Here is a 20,000-nt window from a genome sequence, read left to right as displayed (position 1 = left end):
ACCAAATGTTTTTGAATTCTCCATTAATACCAGGTGCCTAACTAACATTTTTTTCATATTCGATCAAAACTTTTCGACAAAAACTTCCAAATCTTCGCAATTATGTCCCTGTGAATTTATTTATAAATTGTATAAACTTGTACATATTTGGCTTTTCAATTAAATATTTAGGTAAATATTTCTTCTGAAATAGTTCTACCGTCTGCATTCACAGATTATGTGGTACTCATTTTCAATTGAGTTACATTTTATACAGAGCCTAGAAGGAAATTCAATTTTTGGTCTCCCCCTTTCGCACATAAAATTATGAAAACCTAATCTAATTTTTGTAATGGCGAATCGAATTACTTTTTCTTTAATCTCGAATATATAGCGCATAGATTTTTCATTGTCCAAATGTTTATAAAGTCTATGATCGCTAGTGGATCTTATTTCCTCTTTACATTTTTGTAAAAAAAATATCGTTAAGGCGTTGGCTGAAAGTATATAAAAACATATTCTCACTTTCAACGTATTGATTAACCCAAACATACCCAAAACCATATTTACACAACATTCCTCTTAGCAAAGTTACCCAGTTAGTACAAGAGATATGCTCTGTAGCTTGTGTTAATAATTTATTATACATTATCTTGACTGGATTGTTTTCTTGTAGTTTTAAAATTTTAAACCAGTATTTAATTACTCTTATTAACCTCTGGTTGATTAATAAAAATACTTTTAATTCATGATATACGAAAGCTGACGGTGTAGATTTCCTTACGCCTAGTATGGATTTTAAGAAACCTAAATGCATTTGTTCCATTTTTACCGCTTCACATAGCCCCATATTTCACAGGAATAATTAAGTATTGGTCAGATTAGAGTATTAAACAGATGGAGTTGGGTGGAAGGAGATAATTCCTGATTTTGGTGGAGCAGAGAATTTACGTTAAACATTGCTCTACGACCTAAGTCTACAAGGTTCTGTATTCCTTTTGTAAATCTTCCTCTACTACCGAACATAAACCCCAGATATTTGAATTGCCCTACTGATTCTAATAACTTGTCTCTATAAAACCACCTGTCCATCATCCCGATCTTTCCACCTCTTTTAAAGGCAACGCATTTGGTTTTTGTTGTGTTAACGCGCAAACCCCATTTGTAACATTATCACTTAGACAATTAAGTCCTCTTTGTAAACCAGTTCTGGTTTCACTGAATAAAACCATATCATCGGCAAAAAAAGGACAGTTAACAACAATGAGTTAATGTTTACACCTATGTCGTGATGCTGTTCAAAAGCTTCGTTAATGCCATTTAAAAACATAGAGAAAAGAAACGAAGACAGAGACTCTCCCTGAAGAACCCCATTTGTTGATGTGAAGAAACATTCATCATGAGGGTCATCGCACGTGTTCGTAGTGGATTTAACAATTGACTGTTTGATGGAAAGTTTTATTTTACTGTACATATTTTGAAGAATGTTTGTGACTTTACAACTGACTTTTGTTCTTGTGTAACTTAAACCACAGAGCCCTTCTATTAGCACTGTCAAAGGCTTGCTTTAAGTCAATAAAAGCACAATATAAGGGCTTAGAGTTGGTTAAAAATAATTCTAATAAATCGTGTAAAATAAATATGCAATCGGTTGTTCCTCTTTGTTTTCTAAACCCAAACTGATTTTCTGAAATGACGCTATTTAATTCTGCCCAAGTACATAATCTCCGATTTAATATTGTAGTGAAAAATTTACCAATACAACTTAACAGAGTAATGCCTCGGTAGTTGTCTGGATTATTAATTTCCCCCTTTTTGTATATGGGTATGATTTCACCAACTGCTCATTGTTGGGGAAAGATACCACTGCTAAATACTTTGTCCAAAATCTTTAGTAGAGCTTGACGAAGAGCGCTACCACCATGTTTTATAAATTCATTAAGAATTAAATCGTACCCCGCACTTTTGTTATTCTTCAAGCTTTTGATAATATACTCTAATTCGTTTATGTTTATATCCCCGTCCAACCATTCATCATAATGGGCAACGACTTTTTTCCCAATTGACTCACTTCGAGCAAGTGGAGATGGAATATTGTTATTGTTTATATTACGGAAGTGCGTAGTAAAATCACAATCACCCACCACTAATTTCTCCCTCTTTTTAATTTTATTCCAAAATTGATTCGGGTTACTGCGGCACAATTGTATCAGGTCATCTGCTTGCTGCAACCTTTAACCTTGTCCGTTCGTTCGGCAACATTTCCGATAGTCATTTCTTGCTTTGCACATTTTATATTTACCCAATTGATTTTTTTGTTTTCTTGAATATGGTTTTCAAATTTTTAAATACTTTCCCCATTTCCCTACACTCCCCGTCATACCATCCCCCCGTTTTGGCCCTGTTACAAAGATGTTTTCCTACTTGATGAGGTTTGGCAGCAGTCAAAATTAATTAATTTAATTTTGTGATACTAACATTAATAATCTCATCATCGTCTCCGTCGCTATCAAGTATTTTTAAAATTTCAAGCAAATTATCAGTACATTTGTGGCGTAGTAAACACATACGTAAAGGCTAATGATTCAATATAGTGGCTTTATTTGAGTTGTTTAAATAAGTCAACTTAAATTTTCAACACAAATTGTAAAAAAAAGTCTAAGTCCAAAAAAAAAAATGCAGTAATGATGGTGAGTTAAAAGGTTAAAATGTGCAGCTCATCGTGAAGTCGCATAGAATCCCGTTTTCACCAGAAACATCCTATTTTATACCTATCGCAATTTAACCCACAATTCCATTAAAAACCACACCTCCTTGTAGTTTCGACAGTTCCTTGAAAGTCTAAATTCCACCCCCTAAAAGAAAGATCAAATCATATTCAAACCTGAAACGTCAATTCCTACATATTAATGCCAACCCGGCCTTTTATGATATAACATTATTTTGATATATGTCCTTTTCACCTGTTCCAACGTCCCTTAACCAATTTAAGAATGATTGAATAACTAGTACTCAACACAATAACCTGTCCACTAACTTGGACGTAAAAACTGTACCAAACGTATCATTCACACATCAAGTTTTACTGATATAATCGCATTGTGGACCCATTGAACCCATTCGCTGGAACAATTGACCATCCTGCACAAAAATTCTTAGTTAACCTCTTGCATAAGCTTACTCTCTTACACATTCAACTTGTTACATGTTGGCAATAAACTCCTCCTTTTTCTCATCTCTCTACTTCATTCTATTTTTACGTTGTATTGGAATGTAAATCTGGTGAATTGTTTAAAGTTTGACATGTAAGTTTCAAAATAATGGAAGCATGGTCTGAATAAGCATTAAAATCGTTCACAATAAAAAAGTTTACTAAAGGTAATATGCCTAATGGACACAACGCATAGTCAATAGTGCTTTGACCGTTTCTGTTACAAAAAGTCACCTTACCTACCCCTTTATCTTCCCCCGCCCTACCATTGATGATTGCCGTGTCACTCATTTTACACACTCTGACAAGTCGTTGTCCCCACTCATTTACTCCTTGATCTTCATTTGAACGATTGACAAGCATGTTGTGGATTGACATGTGTTCCATTTTCATACATCTGATACCGTCTATCGTTATGATATTATTATCTTTTCCAAAACTTATATTTTCTTCATAGATATCAGATAGCCCGCCCGTCCTCGAGTTTAAATCACCTATAACTATAATGTCACCTTTCGATTTCCATTCAGCAATCTTGTCAGTTAAAATCTCGTACCCATCTATTCCTGAGTCGAGCGTATTTCGAGATGAGGAGGCGGGTTTCATATAAACACAGTGTATATGTCCTCCGGTAAACCAAAACATTTTTTACACAATTAAAAAATCAGACCGTCCTCAAAATCCCAATGACACTTACTTAATCCTTTCCAAATACTGTTTTTAAAGAAGCATACTAACCCCCCCCCCCCCCCCCCCCCCCCCCACTATCTCTTTTTGCTTTTTTCCTGCGTTTGCGATGCTTACTTACCCATTCATATCCATTTTAAAACAATACATTATACTCATTCGTCCAACACTCTCTTAACACAATCATATCACAAACATTTATCTGGAAGTAGTATAGACTCTAGACCATCCCCAGAAAAAAAGGCATACTCAAATTTATCCCTAAGAAAATGGCAAGTGTATTTTTCAAAAATATAAATAAAATTTCAATTTATAAAAATAAAACATTATTAAACATCTTCATAAATAGGTTCTGTTGATTGCTGCTGTTGCGGCTGTTGCGGCTGTTGTTGTTGTTGTTGTTGTTGTTGTTGTTCTTGGAATGGAAGAGGTCCATAATCTTTTTGATAATCTTCCATTCTTTTTTCTGTTTCTTTTTTAATCTGTATGAAACAAAAAGTTAAAAATTAAACAAAAAGTTAAAAATCAAAACAAGAAATATAAGTTGAATTTAAAAGTAAAAATGATTATGAAGCATTATTTCTACTTACTTGTGTTGTTTTAGTTTCTAAAGCAACACAAGTTGCCACCATAGTATTTCTTTCCTATGTCATCTTTTGAATTTTTTTCTTCTATTTTCCTTATCTTAAATCTTTCCTTATCTAATTCTGTTCTTCTTTTAAAAATCAATTGGTCTATGTGAGGGATTGATAGAGACATTTTCAAAATTGTTTGCTAATAATGAATGAAATAAAAAACGATGAACTCACCTTATATACCTGATGGTATCCAATACAAACAAATCGATAGGTCATTGCAGCAACAATTACTTGAGAAATGTACAATAACACCACAGCAGATAGAAACACATTCTTGGCACCTTGACACACAACACAATAACACCACAGCAGATAGAAACACGTCTTGACACCTTGACACACAACAAACTCGTTATGAAAGTTCAATTAGAATAAATGACGTCATTGAAGGGCTTCAGAGGGCAGAGCACTTTTTAAGTGAATGATTGGGCGCTATTATTATTATTATTATTATTATTATTATTATTATTATTATTATTATTATTATTATTATTATTATTATTATTATTATTATTATTATAAGTATATTCAGTCATTTTAGAGTAAATTCCAACACTAGACACGCCGATTTGCTGTCTTTAGTATGTTAGATACAAATCTTAAAAAGCCTATAAAATTTGACATAATATAAATATTTATTTAAGATTCTGCATATTGGAAGACACTGGCTGCGCAAGACCTACAGAAGTCTATGTCTCTGACCAACCCAATGCGCAGGGCCCGTAATGTAATCATGTTTATTGGGGATGGCATGGGCCCTTCGACTGTGACTGCAAGCAGGATTCTTGCTGGCCAGAAGCAAGGAAAGTCTGGAGAGGAGCACCGACTATCTTTTGACAAGTTTCCATATACCGGCCTCTCAGTGGTAATTGATATTAAAGAGGTTTAGCAGAAGTATCACTGGTATCACGCATCACGCATTACGTGTCACCCATCTATCGCATGATCATTCTCATTATACGTAAAGAAAGTGCCGAATGTGATATTTGATGGGATGGATGTCTCAATATAAACATTTCTGCGTCTCATATAAAAATCGCTTAGCAGCATTATTTTTATGTAAAATGAGAATGATCACGTGATAGATACGTAAAACGTCATAAATGATGCGTCATCCACATCCCTCTGAGTTTAAGACGTGTATAGGACCAAAAGACTTGTTAGAGTGACCAATCATCTCATTTCGTTATCATGACTGGGTGAGCCCGATAACGAAAAGTGACGTTGAAGTTAAAATGATCAGATATATATAACAGTTTACTTTATAGACGCTTAAGTAATAATATTATATTGTCTTGTTAGTAAAACAACAAAATGTTGGCACTTGTCTCATTTTAATGGTTATAGATGTGATGTTCACCATTCAAATTTTTCTGACATGATACTGCTTTGAGGCAGCGGTAGGTCGTTGTATAGACATACAATAATAATATTAGACGTCTATATTATGTATTTATTGAGTTTTATCGCATAATATTTGTTATATTGAAAAATTGGGACGCACGGTTTTTTTTTTTTTTTGTTGTATTATGATGTCATCTGTAGATCAACCATTTTAATTTATGAATATGCGTAGTCTTTTTGTCCGTGATCAAATCGATTTTCTAATGTCTTGAATAGGGATTCATTCTCATGCATTTTTAATTGACCCTTTTTAATCTACCTCTGTGGAAAATGTTGAATTATAGACCATGTTGGACTTCATTGGCAAAATGCTGTAATCCATTGGATTCAAGTCAAGACTCATTGGAGGTCATCATTTAGCTTTAGAAATAGTCAAATGGAATTTTGTTGTATTGAAAATCATGTCAATATATAATATATATATATATATATATATATATATATAATATATATATATATATATATATATAATATTTATATATATTGTGTGTGAGTGGGTGTCGCTGTGTAATATTCATGAAACATTAGATATTAGTTCCTATACAGATCTTTACTTTTTCCCCATCAGACTCACAGCGTAGATCATCAAATCACAGACTCGGCGTCATCTGCCACTGCCTTTACTTCCGGTGTGAAGACAAAGAACAAATTTGTGGGACTAGGTCCCGACGCAATGGCTGCTAACTGTACTTCTTCCAAGGGAGCTGAGTTGGACACTATTCTAGACTGGTTTCTCCAAGAAGGTTTGTGATAACAACCTGCCAAGTAAATTTGTCACGTACAGCTTAAATCTGGAAAAATAACAGCTCATCTGAAGGCTCAAAATTTGAATTATGTTTCCAAATATGAACTTTGAAAATTGCATTTGTTCAAGAAGTGAAGATATGTGGTACAGTGGTATGACACTCGCCCAAACTCTTTACTTACATTTTCTCACCGCACTCATGTGTAAAATGAGTATCTGGCCGTGAACAGTGTTGTCTTTGTCGGAAAATAAATTCATAATATCGTCTAAGAAGTGTCATGTATCGTCCTATATGTTACGAGTTGCTGTTGGCTGGGGACCCCTTGTAAAGTGATTTTAGCACGTTTTGTTGATATTGTCCTATACAAATGCTCAGGTTTTTTTTAAATTCTGGTAAAACGGTAAAATATTGAAATATGTTTCCATATATGAACTTCAAAATGTGTAATTGTTCAAAAAGAATGAGAGTGGATTTTTAAAATGCAGAAAAATGACCACTGAAGGCACATATAAAGTCACGTGACGATATTTAAACGAATGAATGATTTTGATGATATAGGTCGATCGAAAACAAACATTGAAGATTAAAGATTTGGGACTGGTAGAGCGGACAGCTTTTTTTTCTCATTTGACATCAAACGAAATCCAAAGAGTTTTTGATTCAGTAGAACAAAACCACAAACGGTAGCATTGGCTCTGATCTCAGTCCCTTGGAATTTTATCTGTGGAGATGTCTTAAAGACAAAATGTGATTGGATGAATAGGGGGCAAATCTGTGATGTCAAAAAAAACTGGTTTCAATCTCACTGGAAGTGTAAAACCACTCTTCCGGGGGACTGGATTATTTGACCTTCTTGTTTCAGAGTGATGTCATCTTTTTTTTCTAGTCTAAATGTATGCTGGTCGTCAATAATGATAATCCATCCTCTCTCTTTTACGTCCCGTAATCCTAAGAATCTTCCTGTACATCCTGCTACTAAAATTGTTTTGCCACCTTACGCTCCAATATGTAACCTATTCAATATTATATCTCCGATGAACTGATTACATATACACTTCCAATGAGTTTGAAACTAGAAGAGGATAAGGTATGACGTCACAATTCTCAGTCCTATTGGGAAACAATTCAATACCAAAGATATGCAATTGTTCGGAACTTGAAGGACTAACAATACACAATATGAGAACCAAAGAATCATTATGAGTGTCCGGTCAAGAAATTCATTGGACGAAAACATATTGAGCGTCGTATTAATATTGGATTTCATTTAAAATGCGAATAGATATTCTACTAACGTTCGACAATATCTATATTGACATAACTTAACTATTAAAATAAATGTATAAAACTTCATTTGATTAACCTACATTCTGATAACCCGTTATAAATAATAATAGTCACAAATATTATCGTAGTTTCTATCATAATCAGCATCATTATCATTATCATCATTCTACTCTCCTCTTCTTCTTCCTCCTCCTCTTCCTCCTTCTCCTCCTCCTCCTAATCATCACCATCATCATTATCATCATCATCATCATCATCATCATCATCATCATCATCATCACATCATCATCATCGCCATATATATATATATATATATATATATATATATATATATATGTATATGTGTGTGTGTGTGTGTGTGTGTGTGTGTCTTTACAAGGTAAAGCAGTAGGATTTGTAACAACAACTGAAGTGACCCATGCCACGCCAGGGGCCCTGTACGCTCATGTTCCTGACCGCAACTGGGAATCAGACGCAGTCATGCCCCAGGAGGCCAGGGATGATGGATGTAAAGATATCGCCCTGCAGCTGGTAGAGGACAACCCCGAAATCAATGTAAGTACGACATATATGCGACCCAACGACTTGTTCTGATATTATGTCGTGGTGAACCAGTTGTTGGAAAGGGAATATAAGTCTAAAATTGTCCGACGAATCAACTTTTACATTCAAGAAACTATAACCATTGTTCTCAATGAAACGCCGTTACAAATTAAGGAGCAGGACTGGTGTAAGATAAAGATATGAAAAAAAAATGTATACAAAACAGTGACAGACAAAGCAGTCACAAAATTACAAGAATATAAAACATCCTTTAAAAAATCAGCTGATATTTTTGGGCTGTTTTTTATTTTCTTGAATTTTTCTGCTTTATCGATTGCTGTTTCGTATACCTTTTTTCATATTATTGAAACATACGAAATTAACACTAGTATCATACTGCAATTCCAAACACAATACTTACATGATAAAGTTTTGAGACAATAGGTCACAAATGGACGATGGCGACGATGACTTGGATAATGGTGCGGATTTACCACTAATAAAGATTTTTTTGGCCAAATTTGACCAAATTCTGATTTTTTTATATTCGTATATGGACTTTTCAAACACAATTTTGAAGGAAAATCATGTCTTAAAAAGTTTAATCAGAAAAAAAAGGTTTGGGATTATCGAATTCAACATCTCTACGTAATTAACAAAAGTATTTTAAACTGATGCTACATATATCTAGATGATGTTGGCAAATCATAATTTCCATAATTATGGAACAAAAATTAATAATAGAGACCTTCAGAAAAATTAATTTTGGACTTAGACCTTAATTTATCACATTATCGCTGTCTTATTGAATGGCCCCAATTCAGCCCAAGTTGAAATTTGGACCGAAAAAAAAGCCTGAAATGACATTGGTGATATCTGCAATGGGGCAATGTAAAGTTAGCAAGAGGGTCTAATTAATGTTTCCTCAATTGAATTTTCTACTATTATTCCCATGTTATTCAATCAGTATACAGTGCTGTTATCGTAAATTGTATTAAAATAAGTTAAATGAACACTGCAGTCGTCATATTTTTACTAAAAATCTTTAAAATCAACAATATTTTTCTGCCCCTGTCATCGACCTATAACCATAAACGGACAACCCATAGCCAACTTACGTACTTTCCTATCGCCTGAAGGAACCAACCCCACAGTTCGGGAGCATCATTCCCAATTTTTAACTCATGGGATTGACAAAAATGCTATTGTCTCAAGGTGTTGTGATGCAATTTTCCTTCATTTGGTATCAAAATATTGTGATAATTACTCCTTAACTGCGGGACTGACCCAATTGTCTGTTTGGCATGTAATAACGACGGCTATGGAATCAAAGTTAACTGAATATAAAAAGTCAAAGGGACGAAACAGGTTAAATGGAAGGGAATATTCTGATTATTAATGCTTAATAACACTCGAGCCTTCGTAAAGTTATTACCTGACACTGACCAAAAAGTAACGTCAAAATGCCAGTCTTTTGCCACAAAAGAAAACAAATCGTGAGTTGTATTCAATAGTTAATCGCAAAAAAACAAATAATGACGTCAAACTGCCAGTCCTTTTGGATTTCAGTGTCAGGCTATAATATAACGATGGCTACGGATTTGTACCAGTGAACTTTGGGTGTAAGTGCAATGTTGTATCGACTCAGCCATCTCACTTTATTTTTCTTTCTGCAGGTAATTTTGGGCGGTGGGGATAATGGCTTCAGACCTCTCAACTTCAATCATCCCCGCCCGGATAAACATTTCTTTTTTGCCAAACGACCCAGAGGCCGGACAGATGACCAAGATCTCACTAAGGTAATTATGACTCACAGTGTCAATTGTGGTTTTTTTTTTAAAAATAAAATTGAACTTTTATATAGCGCAATAACCACAAAACGTGCTCAAAGCGCTTTACAAGGGGTCCCTGGCCAACAGCAACACTTAACATTTAGGACGGGACATGGCACCTGTTAGGCGATATTACCGTTTTTTTCGGACAGAGACAACGCTGTTGACTACCAGGTACTCATTTGTACACCTGAGTACGGTGAGAGAAATGTGAGCAAAGAGCCTTATCCAATGACCTTCCAATCCGAAAGCGAGTGTCATGCCACTAGATCACATAGCCGCACAATGCTATATAATGCTATGCCTTTAGTTAAAAACTTTACAACACCAACGAGCAGGATCTAAAGTACCGATAACTACGTGTATCCTTGGGTAATACAATTTAGTAAGAACTACTCTTTAAAATGGCTGGCTAAAAACAATAACAAAGAGCTGAGTGACGTCATTTTTGTTTCTTCTGTAGGTACTATGTCGCGATAAATCAAGTTCTATTTAAATTTAAAGTGAAAATGGTCAGAAAATGTGTGCTTTACGACTTAAGTGTACTTAACGTCAAAAACATCTTTAATTTACAGATAAAAATATTGGCTTTCAACGGATTATAATTAAAGCATTGTTTATAAGCGTTGTTAAATATTAATAGTCGTAACATAGTAAATAAATTAATTTGTCAAAAAGAAAGACCACATTACAAAATCAAAATGCACAACTCCCAACAATAAAAACAATGTTTCTATATCAAGAAGCATCTTTCTGACCGAAAAGTTTTATCTTGTTTAACTAGCCTTCAACGGATAGTGATTGAAAATATATAAACAAAACTTAATAAACGTTGTAGAATATTGGTAGCTGTTATATCGTAATTAAATCAAAAGGTCATTAAATAGCAGGACCAGATTAAGCAAACAAAAAGCATAACTTAACAGTAAAAACAGTGTTATATTGAGAAGCATTTTTCCCAACTACTTGGTTATTTCATCGCAATAGACCCAAGAAACAAATACCCACTCTGGGGTGAGTAAAAGGATTTTTTAAATAAATCATTTTGTTGAAAGGCAGCTGTTTAAAGGATATAACAACACACTGGTTTGCTGTTTTCTTCGCATAAAATGAAGATTGATTAACTGAAATTTGAGGAAGAATTTACCTCAGTCTGAATCTATTTAATCATCATCTACTTTTTTTTGTACCATTTTTATTTTTCAACCGTTCAAGGTATGGCAAGACAAGAAAAAAGAAGACAATAAAAGACACAAATTTGTCTCGACCAGATCCGAGTTGAATGCCGTGGATACTAAAAATACAGATTATTTGTTCGGTAAGTGAGTGAGGGAGTGTGTGTATGTATGTGTATGTGTGTGTGCCTTCTGTCCATGGAGATGAGTACTTCGATTGCACTTTAGATCTTAAAATTCCTGACATCGACAACAGTTCGTCTCCCTCACCTGAAGTGAGAACAACTAAGTTGAATCCTCTACTTTGATCACCAACACTGGATCACCCCAAGGAACTGGTCGTGCTCCAACACTTGTTGTTATATACACAAATGACTGCATACGCGGCACAAGTAATGTGAAAATTTTGAAGTATACCGAAGATACCGCCAGTCAGGCCTTGATAACAACCAGAGAAGATACAATGTATTGAATTATTATGGCGAAATTGAACGATTTGTTGAATGGTGTGACAATAACCATTTGGAACTCAATGTAAAGAAAAAAAGGAGATGCTATTTGATTTTAAGAAAGTTTGTAACACACATGAATTATATAACGATTAAAAACGAAACTGGAGAGAGAAGAGGAGTATAATTATATCGTTGTAACTGCCAAAGAAAGATTAAACTGGACACCTTATTCACGTGAAGTACTTAATAAGATAAAGACAAGATTATTCGTGAAGAAGAGACTAGTCCAGAAATGTTGACTTTGCAATTTTATCTCTTTTTATTATTTTTTGTATTGTATATTTCTTTTGTTTCTGTGTAGGTGCTTGGGGTGAAATTGTAAACAATATGAAGTAATGCAAATAAGTAGAATGATATAGCATGCTAATCGAATGTTAGAAAAGAATGAATGGGACAATTTTGTAGATTTCCACAAATATATTGTTAAAGTTAAGATTAACAAAATACAAAAAGACGAGTCCCACCTTTTGTACAATGGAATTACAATACACCAGAGGAACAACAGAATAATACATATGAAAAGCAAAAGATAAACATATTTTAATTCATTTTTACCATCAGCAATACGAAACTTAAGGATGCATTTTTTAACTTGGAATATGAAAGATATTATATTCGCTCTAAAATCTGTTTACTTCTCCATATTTACATGGGGTTATATTTACATGGCATTTGAATGTATAGATAGATAATAAATTATGTAAATATAGCACAATGTAAACATGGATAAAATGATTTCCTTTACTTTCTATCACTCTCTGTTAATTGTGTGCAATACTTCAAAATCTATTTTCAAAATTCTATATAGACAAATCCATTTTTACAATTCTATTCTACCTATATGATAGGTTTTTATAGCTTTGCTTGTATCTTTTATTTGAGTTTGTTTTAAGTTACCTTCATGTTTTTATTAATTAATTCATGACAATGTATAAATCTTTGTTAACATAACGATGGATGATGTGTAACATTACGATGATCTTCATTCAGGACCATAAAGTATATCTTATTATATATATATATATATATATATATATATATATATATATATATATGTGTGTGTGTGTGTGTGTGTGTGTATGTGTGTGTGTGTTTTGTTTAATGTGTCTGTTATTGTCATTGGTAAAATATTATGTGTACGGTCTGTCTATGCAAATGTGCGAGAGAGTGTTTTTGCACCTCTTGTAGTATATCACCTTTTGCATATCCATATTACTATGTAGTTAGACGAGAAATGTTTTTACATAATTGATTTTCTATATTCATAATCGAAACAGGCCTGGACACGCCAATGAACTTGTAGTGGTGTGCATCATGTGACAGTAATAATGCTTAGTTGACTGGATTGACTATTTATGTGATGATGATGATGATGATGATGATGATGATGATGATGATGATGATGATGATGATGATGATGATGACGAAGCTGATGATGATGATGATGATGATGATGATGATGAGGATGATGATGATGATGATGATGATGATGATAGTGATGATGATGAAGAAGAAGAAGAAGAAGAAGAAGAAGAAGAAGAAGAAGAAGAAGAAGAAGAAGAAGAAGAAGAAGAAGAAGAAGAAGAAAGAAGAAGAAGAAGAAGAAGAAGAAGAAGAAGAAGAAGAAGAAGAAGAAGAAGAAGAAGAACAACAACAACAACAACAACAACAACAGCAACAACAACAATTAACAACGATAACAGCACGATGCCGAATTGTTTGATTATGACATTGTTTTAGAAAGCTGCGTATTAATAATTCATTTTCGTGGCGCAATCCAGGTAATACTCGATTATGAAATAATGTTACACTTTATTTATAACCTTGCATATATCAACTCCACATCAGGTCTTTTTAGTGAATTCCCCAAGGCCTATGAATAACCTTGCATATATCAACTCCACATCAGGTCTTTTTAGTGAATTCCCCATAGCCTATGAATAACCTTGCATATATCAACTCCACATCAGGTCTTTTCAGTGAATTCCCCATGGCATATGAATAACCTTGCATATATCACCTCCACATCAGGTCTTTTTAGTGAATTCCCCATGGCATATGAATAACCTTGCATATATCAACTCCACATCAGGTCTTTTCAGTGAATTCCCCATGGCCTATGAAAATGACAGAGATGACAAGTATGAGCCTTCCCTGGCAGAAATGACAGAGAAAGCCATCCAAGTTCTCAAGAACAATCCGAAAGGATTCTTTCTCATGGTGGAAGGTAAAAAAAAATGAACTTCAGTATTATATGATAAAAAAGTAGTCCTTCAGAGCCATTGGGCCCATAGAGCCGGAGTTTATCCCGGTTTCTCTAGCGTGGACCGGACAATAGCACTTGTTTGCGATCCTTTGGATAGGACGCTAGTCGCTCGCAAAGTACTTTTCGCCAAATCTAACAGACTGAGCTGGGTGGACAGGGGGGGGGGGGGTCAGAAAAATTCTCGACTGCACACCGGATCGATCTTGGCCCCTTTGCGTGTGAATTGAGTGCTCTACCAACTGATCTATTGGGGCCCCCTTTATCTGATAAACCTTACTAGAATTTCCTCATTCCACACTGTATTATAACAGTGTCATTTTGTTCAGGCATTGTTCATGTTAGACATCAATGGATTATGACGACCCTCCTCAAGTAAAAAAAAGATAATTAATCAGCGACCGTTTGGGGATAATTATTATTCGTCAATATTTGAAGGAAAATAGTTCCTGGCCAATCCCTTAAAAAAGTGTTTTGTCATTGTAATTACGGCCGTTATAGTCAAGTACGGTAATATGTACAAGATAAGTAATAATATACCTCTGGATTGTGCTATCAAACAATACATCTGTATATCAATTGAATCATTTCCAAACACCTCATGGAAAGTACATAATATTGCAGCAAGGCCACAATTGAAAGACCGAATTTGAGTTATTGGAATATGCTCTTTTCTCACATTTCATTCCCTCGCAGTACTCACGTGTAAAATGAGTACTTGTGCATTAACAGCGACGTCTCTGTCGAAAAATATTAATATATTGACCGCCAGGCGTCATGTGTCCTCCTACATGTTAAGAGTCGCTGTTTGGCTTGGAGCCCTTGTAAAGCGCTTTGAGCAAGTTTAGTGGATGTGTTCTCTACATAAATTTGTGTTCATATTTAATGATTATCAGCTTGTATGATGTTGTATTACGAATATTTGACTACCTTTTCTGGTAGATTTTCTTGTCTTTTGGTCGACGGATAAACAGATTAAAATGAGCATTTGTATTGGAACAAAAATGGTAACCAAAAAAAAATGTGATGATGATGATATTGTTGGTATCGTGCTCACTTTGATAGTAGTTGATATCTTTTTTGGCACTGCTTTTGAGACGTCCCTACTATTACCAGAAATTTGTAGAATTACGAAATTTTTTATCCAATTTCTGAATTTCATAATAATGTTCTCTTAGTCATTAAAACTCATTGAAAATGAAGGTTGATGCCATGCTAATATTTTGAAGGATTTTGAAGTGTTATTTAATCCATCTGAGGGTAAAAGTTTTTGATCTTTAAAGGTAAGTATAATGACTATAATTATTTATCTCACAAATAATATGAAATTTTAGATATTCAAATAGTGCTTGCTTTTGAAATCATGTTGTTCTAAAAATCACATTAATTTCTATTGAAAACTGAATATCGAGACCTATAAAACCATATAATATTTTGTCACAGGAGGACGCATTGATCACGGCCACCATGAAAGCAAACCATCTCAAGCACTCCATGATACAGTCGCATTCGCCAAGGCTGTAGATACAGCCACTCGTTTGACCAGTGAGTCGGATACACAAATAGTAGTCACTGCTGATCACTCACACACGATGAGTATTGCGGGCTACGCCACCAGGGGCAGGGACATTTTAGGTAAGTGTTATGAAACTTGTAATTTTAAAACGATTAACTCACTCAACCATAACACCGACTATATCCGTAATTTACCCGGGTTACTTTTACCCCATGCCTATTTAAAACATTTTTCTGAGACAAATTATAGGCGTAGTATCAAAGCTAATGTTTTTATTTTTTACATGTTAATGTTGGTTGAATAGGAATATCTACGAAAGGCTCATTTTTAATACTTTTTTCTTCCAATTTCGAAAAGAAGCAAAAATCTCTAGGATTGTGTGAGTTAAAATCTTGCGCATGTCTATGGAGTGATTTATAATGCTTTGTGCTTTTCAAAATATTTCATTTGTTTTCCAAGCAGAGATATTGAACAGAATTTACGTTCCACACAGTACAAGTCGGTCAAACAGCGTCACTTGTTTACATGCAATATTAAAAGATCAGTCATTGCTTACAGCAAAGTGCTCAGTCACATCTGAATCGAAGGAGGTAGTGTATATACAATGCATTTATCAAGGTCATAATGTCGTGTACCAATTTTAGGATCGTTATTACACATCCAGTCACTGTTCGCGATCAACACCTCTTGACAATTCCCCCCCCCCCCCCCCAACCACCAAACTGAGTTGAAACAAATTATCACACAGATAGTTGAGAAAGGAACCGATACCTGAAATATTTAACGAAGTTTTGTAATTTTAAATATATAATATATATAATATATATATATATATATATATATATATATATATATATATATATTAATGCTCTCACCTCTTATGTGTCAGGCACTGTCGAACACTCTATGGGAAACTAGCTCATATCTTACAAACAATCAAACAAAATACACACACACACATACACACACAAATATATATATATAGATATATATATATATATATATATATATATATATATATATATATATATATATATATATATATATATATATATATATTGTATCTTATGATTTACGAATAACAAATTAGATACTGAACTGACAGTTTCATTTCAACCTATACTGTAGTTTTTATTCAATAGTTAAACATGAATTTGTACTGCCTGATTTGATCATTCAGGAGTTAACAATGACGAAACAGTTCGCCTAATGCTCGGGGATAGAGAGAGAGAGAGAGAGAGAGAGAGAGAGAGAGAGAGAGAGAGAGAGAGAGAGAGGAGAGGAGAAAAAGATAGGAAGGGAGAGAGAAAGAGAGAGTGAGAGAGTGAGAGAGGAGAAAAAGATAGGAAGGGAGAGAGGAGAGAGAGAGAGAGAGAGAGAGAGAGTGAGAGAGGGGGGGGGGGAGTAGGTGTGCGGACGCACTAACCACTTCACTATCCAGCCAAACCTTTATTTTTCATCATTAGAATATATATATATATATATATATTATTTAAAATATTTACCACAATGTTTGGGGCAGTCTACATCGATGTTTCAGGCTTAATTTGCCATCTTCAGGACTGAAGATGGCAAATTAAGCCTGAAACATCGATGTAGACTGCCCAAACATTGTGGTAAATATTTTAAATAATAATTCGCTCCATTACTACATGTCGAGCACTTTTCGTACCATATTTGTATCAAACACGATTCAATATATATATATATATATATATATATATATATATATATATATATATATATATATATATATATATATATATCGGTTGAAGGGAGTTAGCTGGATCCACGTAGAGTGCTCAACAGTTTCTTGGAGCGAATTATTCTCACCTCTTTTTTGTTACTTTCTCCAACAACGACTGAGAGGAATGTTGTTGTGTTCTGGCAGTTGGCGCAAACTGACTGAAGACAACAACATTCCTCCCAGACACCAGGACTCCCTGATGATTCCAAGATTTGGATGAAACAACGTTGTTGGAGAAAGTAACAAAAAAGTGGTGAGAATAAATAACTTTAATTAACTGTCTATTTTTTTGTCAGGTACCAGTGATTCTAAAGATCCAAAAGACGGACAACCGTATACAACTTTAGTGTATGGAAATGGTCCCGGGTACGGATCTCCTCGACAAGACATTACCCAAGTCAACACAGCTGGTGAGTTTGACACTAGGAATGAAAATGCAGATTAATCTTAATAGCCGATATGATCACATTTTGTTTTGGCTATGGTATGTGACCCGTTGTCTAGAAGCGGCTTTTGTTGGGGTGATTAAGGTGCTGAATTTATGACTAGAGATGTATTTTTTTAATTGAGCATTTATGTAGCAGCATTTATTTTTGGGCATACGTGTTCCTAATTCCAGGATCAAGAATATTGCAACACGTTGATTCATGCGACCCCTCTACAATATAATATAGATAGGAACAACGTGGCAAAATAAGCAGACTTAAATATTGGCTCACAACATTGTTAAAATTTGAATGGGATTTTTTCCAGAACAGAAAACAGAAATAGTTGGCAGTGAAAGTGGTCGAATCTGCACACTCCCCCCCCCCCCCCCCCCCAAAAAAATAAATTAATAAAAAAATAATCCAATCACCTTTAAAAAGAGCAGCACCAAGAAACCTGGGTGTTCAATTTAAATATGAGCAATGAACTTATTTATTGAACTGGGCACTACTATATCAACTTTAAAAGAAAAGAACAAAATACTAAACACGGTGATATGATATATCTAACAACTAAATATGTATTCACAATGAATACACACAGAAAGTAGGATATAAATTAATATATTATATATATAATATAATATAAATATATATATATATATATATATATATATATATAGATAAGAGAAGAGAGAGAGAGAGAGAGCGAGAGAGAGAGAGAGGGGGGGGGGATTAGAGAAAAAGAGAGAAAAGGAGAGATAGAGAGGTAAGAGTATGATTGTTTTTGTATGTGCTTGTGTGTATGAGAGAGAGAGAGAGAGAGAGAGAGAGAGAGAGGGAGAGAGAGAGAGAGAGATAGACAGGCAGATAGATAGATAGATAGATAGATGGATAGATAAATAGATAGATAGATAGATAGATAGATAGATAGACAGATAGATAGATAAATATATAGATAGATAGATATAGAGAAAGAGAGAGAGAGAGAGAGAGAGAGAGAGAGAGAGAGAGAGAGAGAGAGAGAGAGAGGAAGAGTTTATTTTTTCTTTAATCTTAGTTGTAATTGCTTTTTAAAGTAATTTTGATTTTAGTAATTTTCATCTTCATTTCATTCCATTTACCTATTTGGTTATCGTTAAAATATTATAATTGCATATGAAAATGGCATACCTCTGCTAAAATAAATTTGATAATGAGCAAAGTAACTTACCATTTATTTCTCATAATGTATTCTATATAAATAGAACGAAGTTGACACCACTCGGGTCTTTGTTATTGGTTTGTTTTTGTTTTTTTTGCCATCCACGTTTGAGTAATTTTCACTTATCTTTATTAACCAGACTATAAAAGTGCACGGTTATACATAGTTTTGTGTGTTAGTCCTTTATACTTTCGGATGGCAATATTGTGAGCTTCTTAGTGATACAAGGCTGCTAGAAGCTGTGGACTGTAAAAAGTAATAAACAAAAATGAATATAACAGCTTCTAAAAAGAACAAAATCCCAAACACAGAACGTTTCGGGTTCAAAACCCTTCTTCAGCCAACAACAAAAATCAATAAAGACATAAATACTGTATTTATGTCTTTACTGTTTTTGTTGTTGGCTGAAGAAGGGTTTTAAGCTCGAAACTTCCCCTGTATAGTCTTTTGTTATTTTTTAAGCTGTTATATTCTTTTTTGTTTATTACTTTTTGAGCTTCTTAGCCAAGCGCATACTATCTATATTTTTTCTTTCGTATATTTCCCATTCCTAGATAAGAATTACGTCAGCCAATCGGCAGTCCCTATGGTGCTGGAGACACATGGGGGTGAAGACGTCGCTGTTTATGCCAGGGGTATGTGTATCATCATAATTTGAAACCCACCGTCTCAAAACGATATTGTTTCGGAATGAATAGGATCCCAAAATGTGTATTTAGAACTATAATTATAAGAAAATACCAACTTTCAATGTTTAGGATGTAACAAATTGTATTTATTCTCTATAATTATTAACCCAAGTTTCATATTGGTGACAATAACTTCAATTTC

At 34.1% G+C, this 20,000-nt stretch overlaps 1 protein-coding gene across 7 annotated transcripts in view; it reads left to right on the top strand.

Moving 5' to 3' along the window:
- The window catches only part of LOC144970166 (alkaline phosphatase-like), a 37,915-nt gene that overhangs the window by 12,205 nt on the left and 5,710 nt on the right, over positions 1 to 20,000 (top strand). For all 7 annotated transcript variants that reach the window (XM_078909514.1, XM_078909519.1, XM_078909515.1 and 4 more), the window contains exons 3-11: positions 5,160 to 5,380; positions 6,488 to 6,662; positions 8,332 to 8,507; positions 10,172 to 10,294; positions 11,543 to 11,645; positions 14,107 to 14,241; positions 15,721 to 15,912; positions 17,837 to 17,950; positions 19,724 to 19,804. In XM_078909514.1, coding sequence (XP_078765640.1) covers positions 5,160 to 5,380; positions 6,488 to 6,662; positions 8,332 to 8,507; positions 10,172 to 10,294; positions 11,543 to 11,645; positions 14,107 to 14,241; positions 15,721 to 15,912; positions 17,837 to 17,950; positions 19,724 to 19,804 — 1,320 coding nt within the window. The remainder of the gene's footprint in view (positions 1 to 5,159; positions 5,381 to 6,487; positions 6,663 to 8,331; positions 8,508 to 10,171; positions 10,295 to 11,542; positions 11,646 to 14,106; positions 14,242 to 15,720; positions 15,913 to 17,836; positions 17,951 to 19,723; positions 19,805 to 20,000) is intronic.

The sequence above is a fragment of the Berghia stephanieae genome, chromosome 4, assembly GCF_034508935.2.
Source record: "Berghia stephanieae isolate SIO BIC M18660-M18661 chromosome 4, UCSD_Bste_1.3, whole genome shotgun sequence".
Classification (NCBI taxonomy): domain Eukaryota; kingdom Metazoa; phylum Mollusca; class Gastropoda; order Nudibranchia; family Aeolidiidae; genus Berghia; species Berghia stephanieae.
This window is presented reverse-complemented; position numbering and strand designations above follow the sequence as displayed.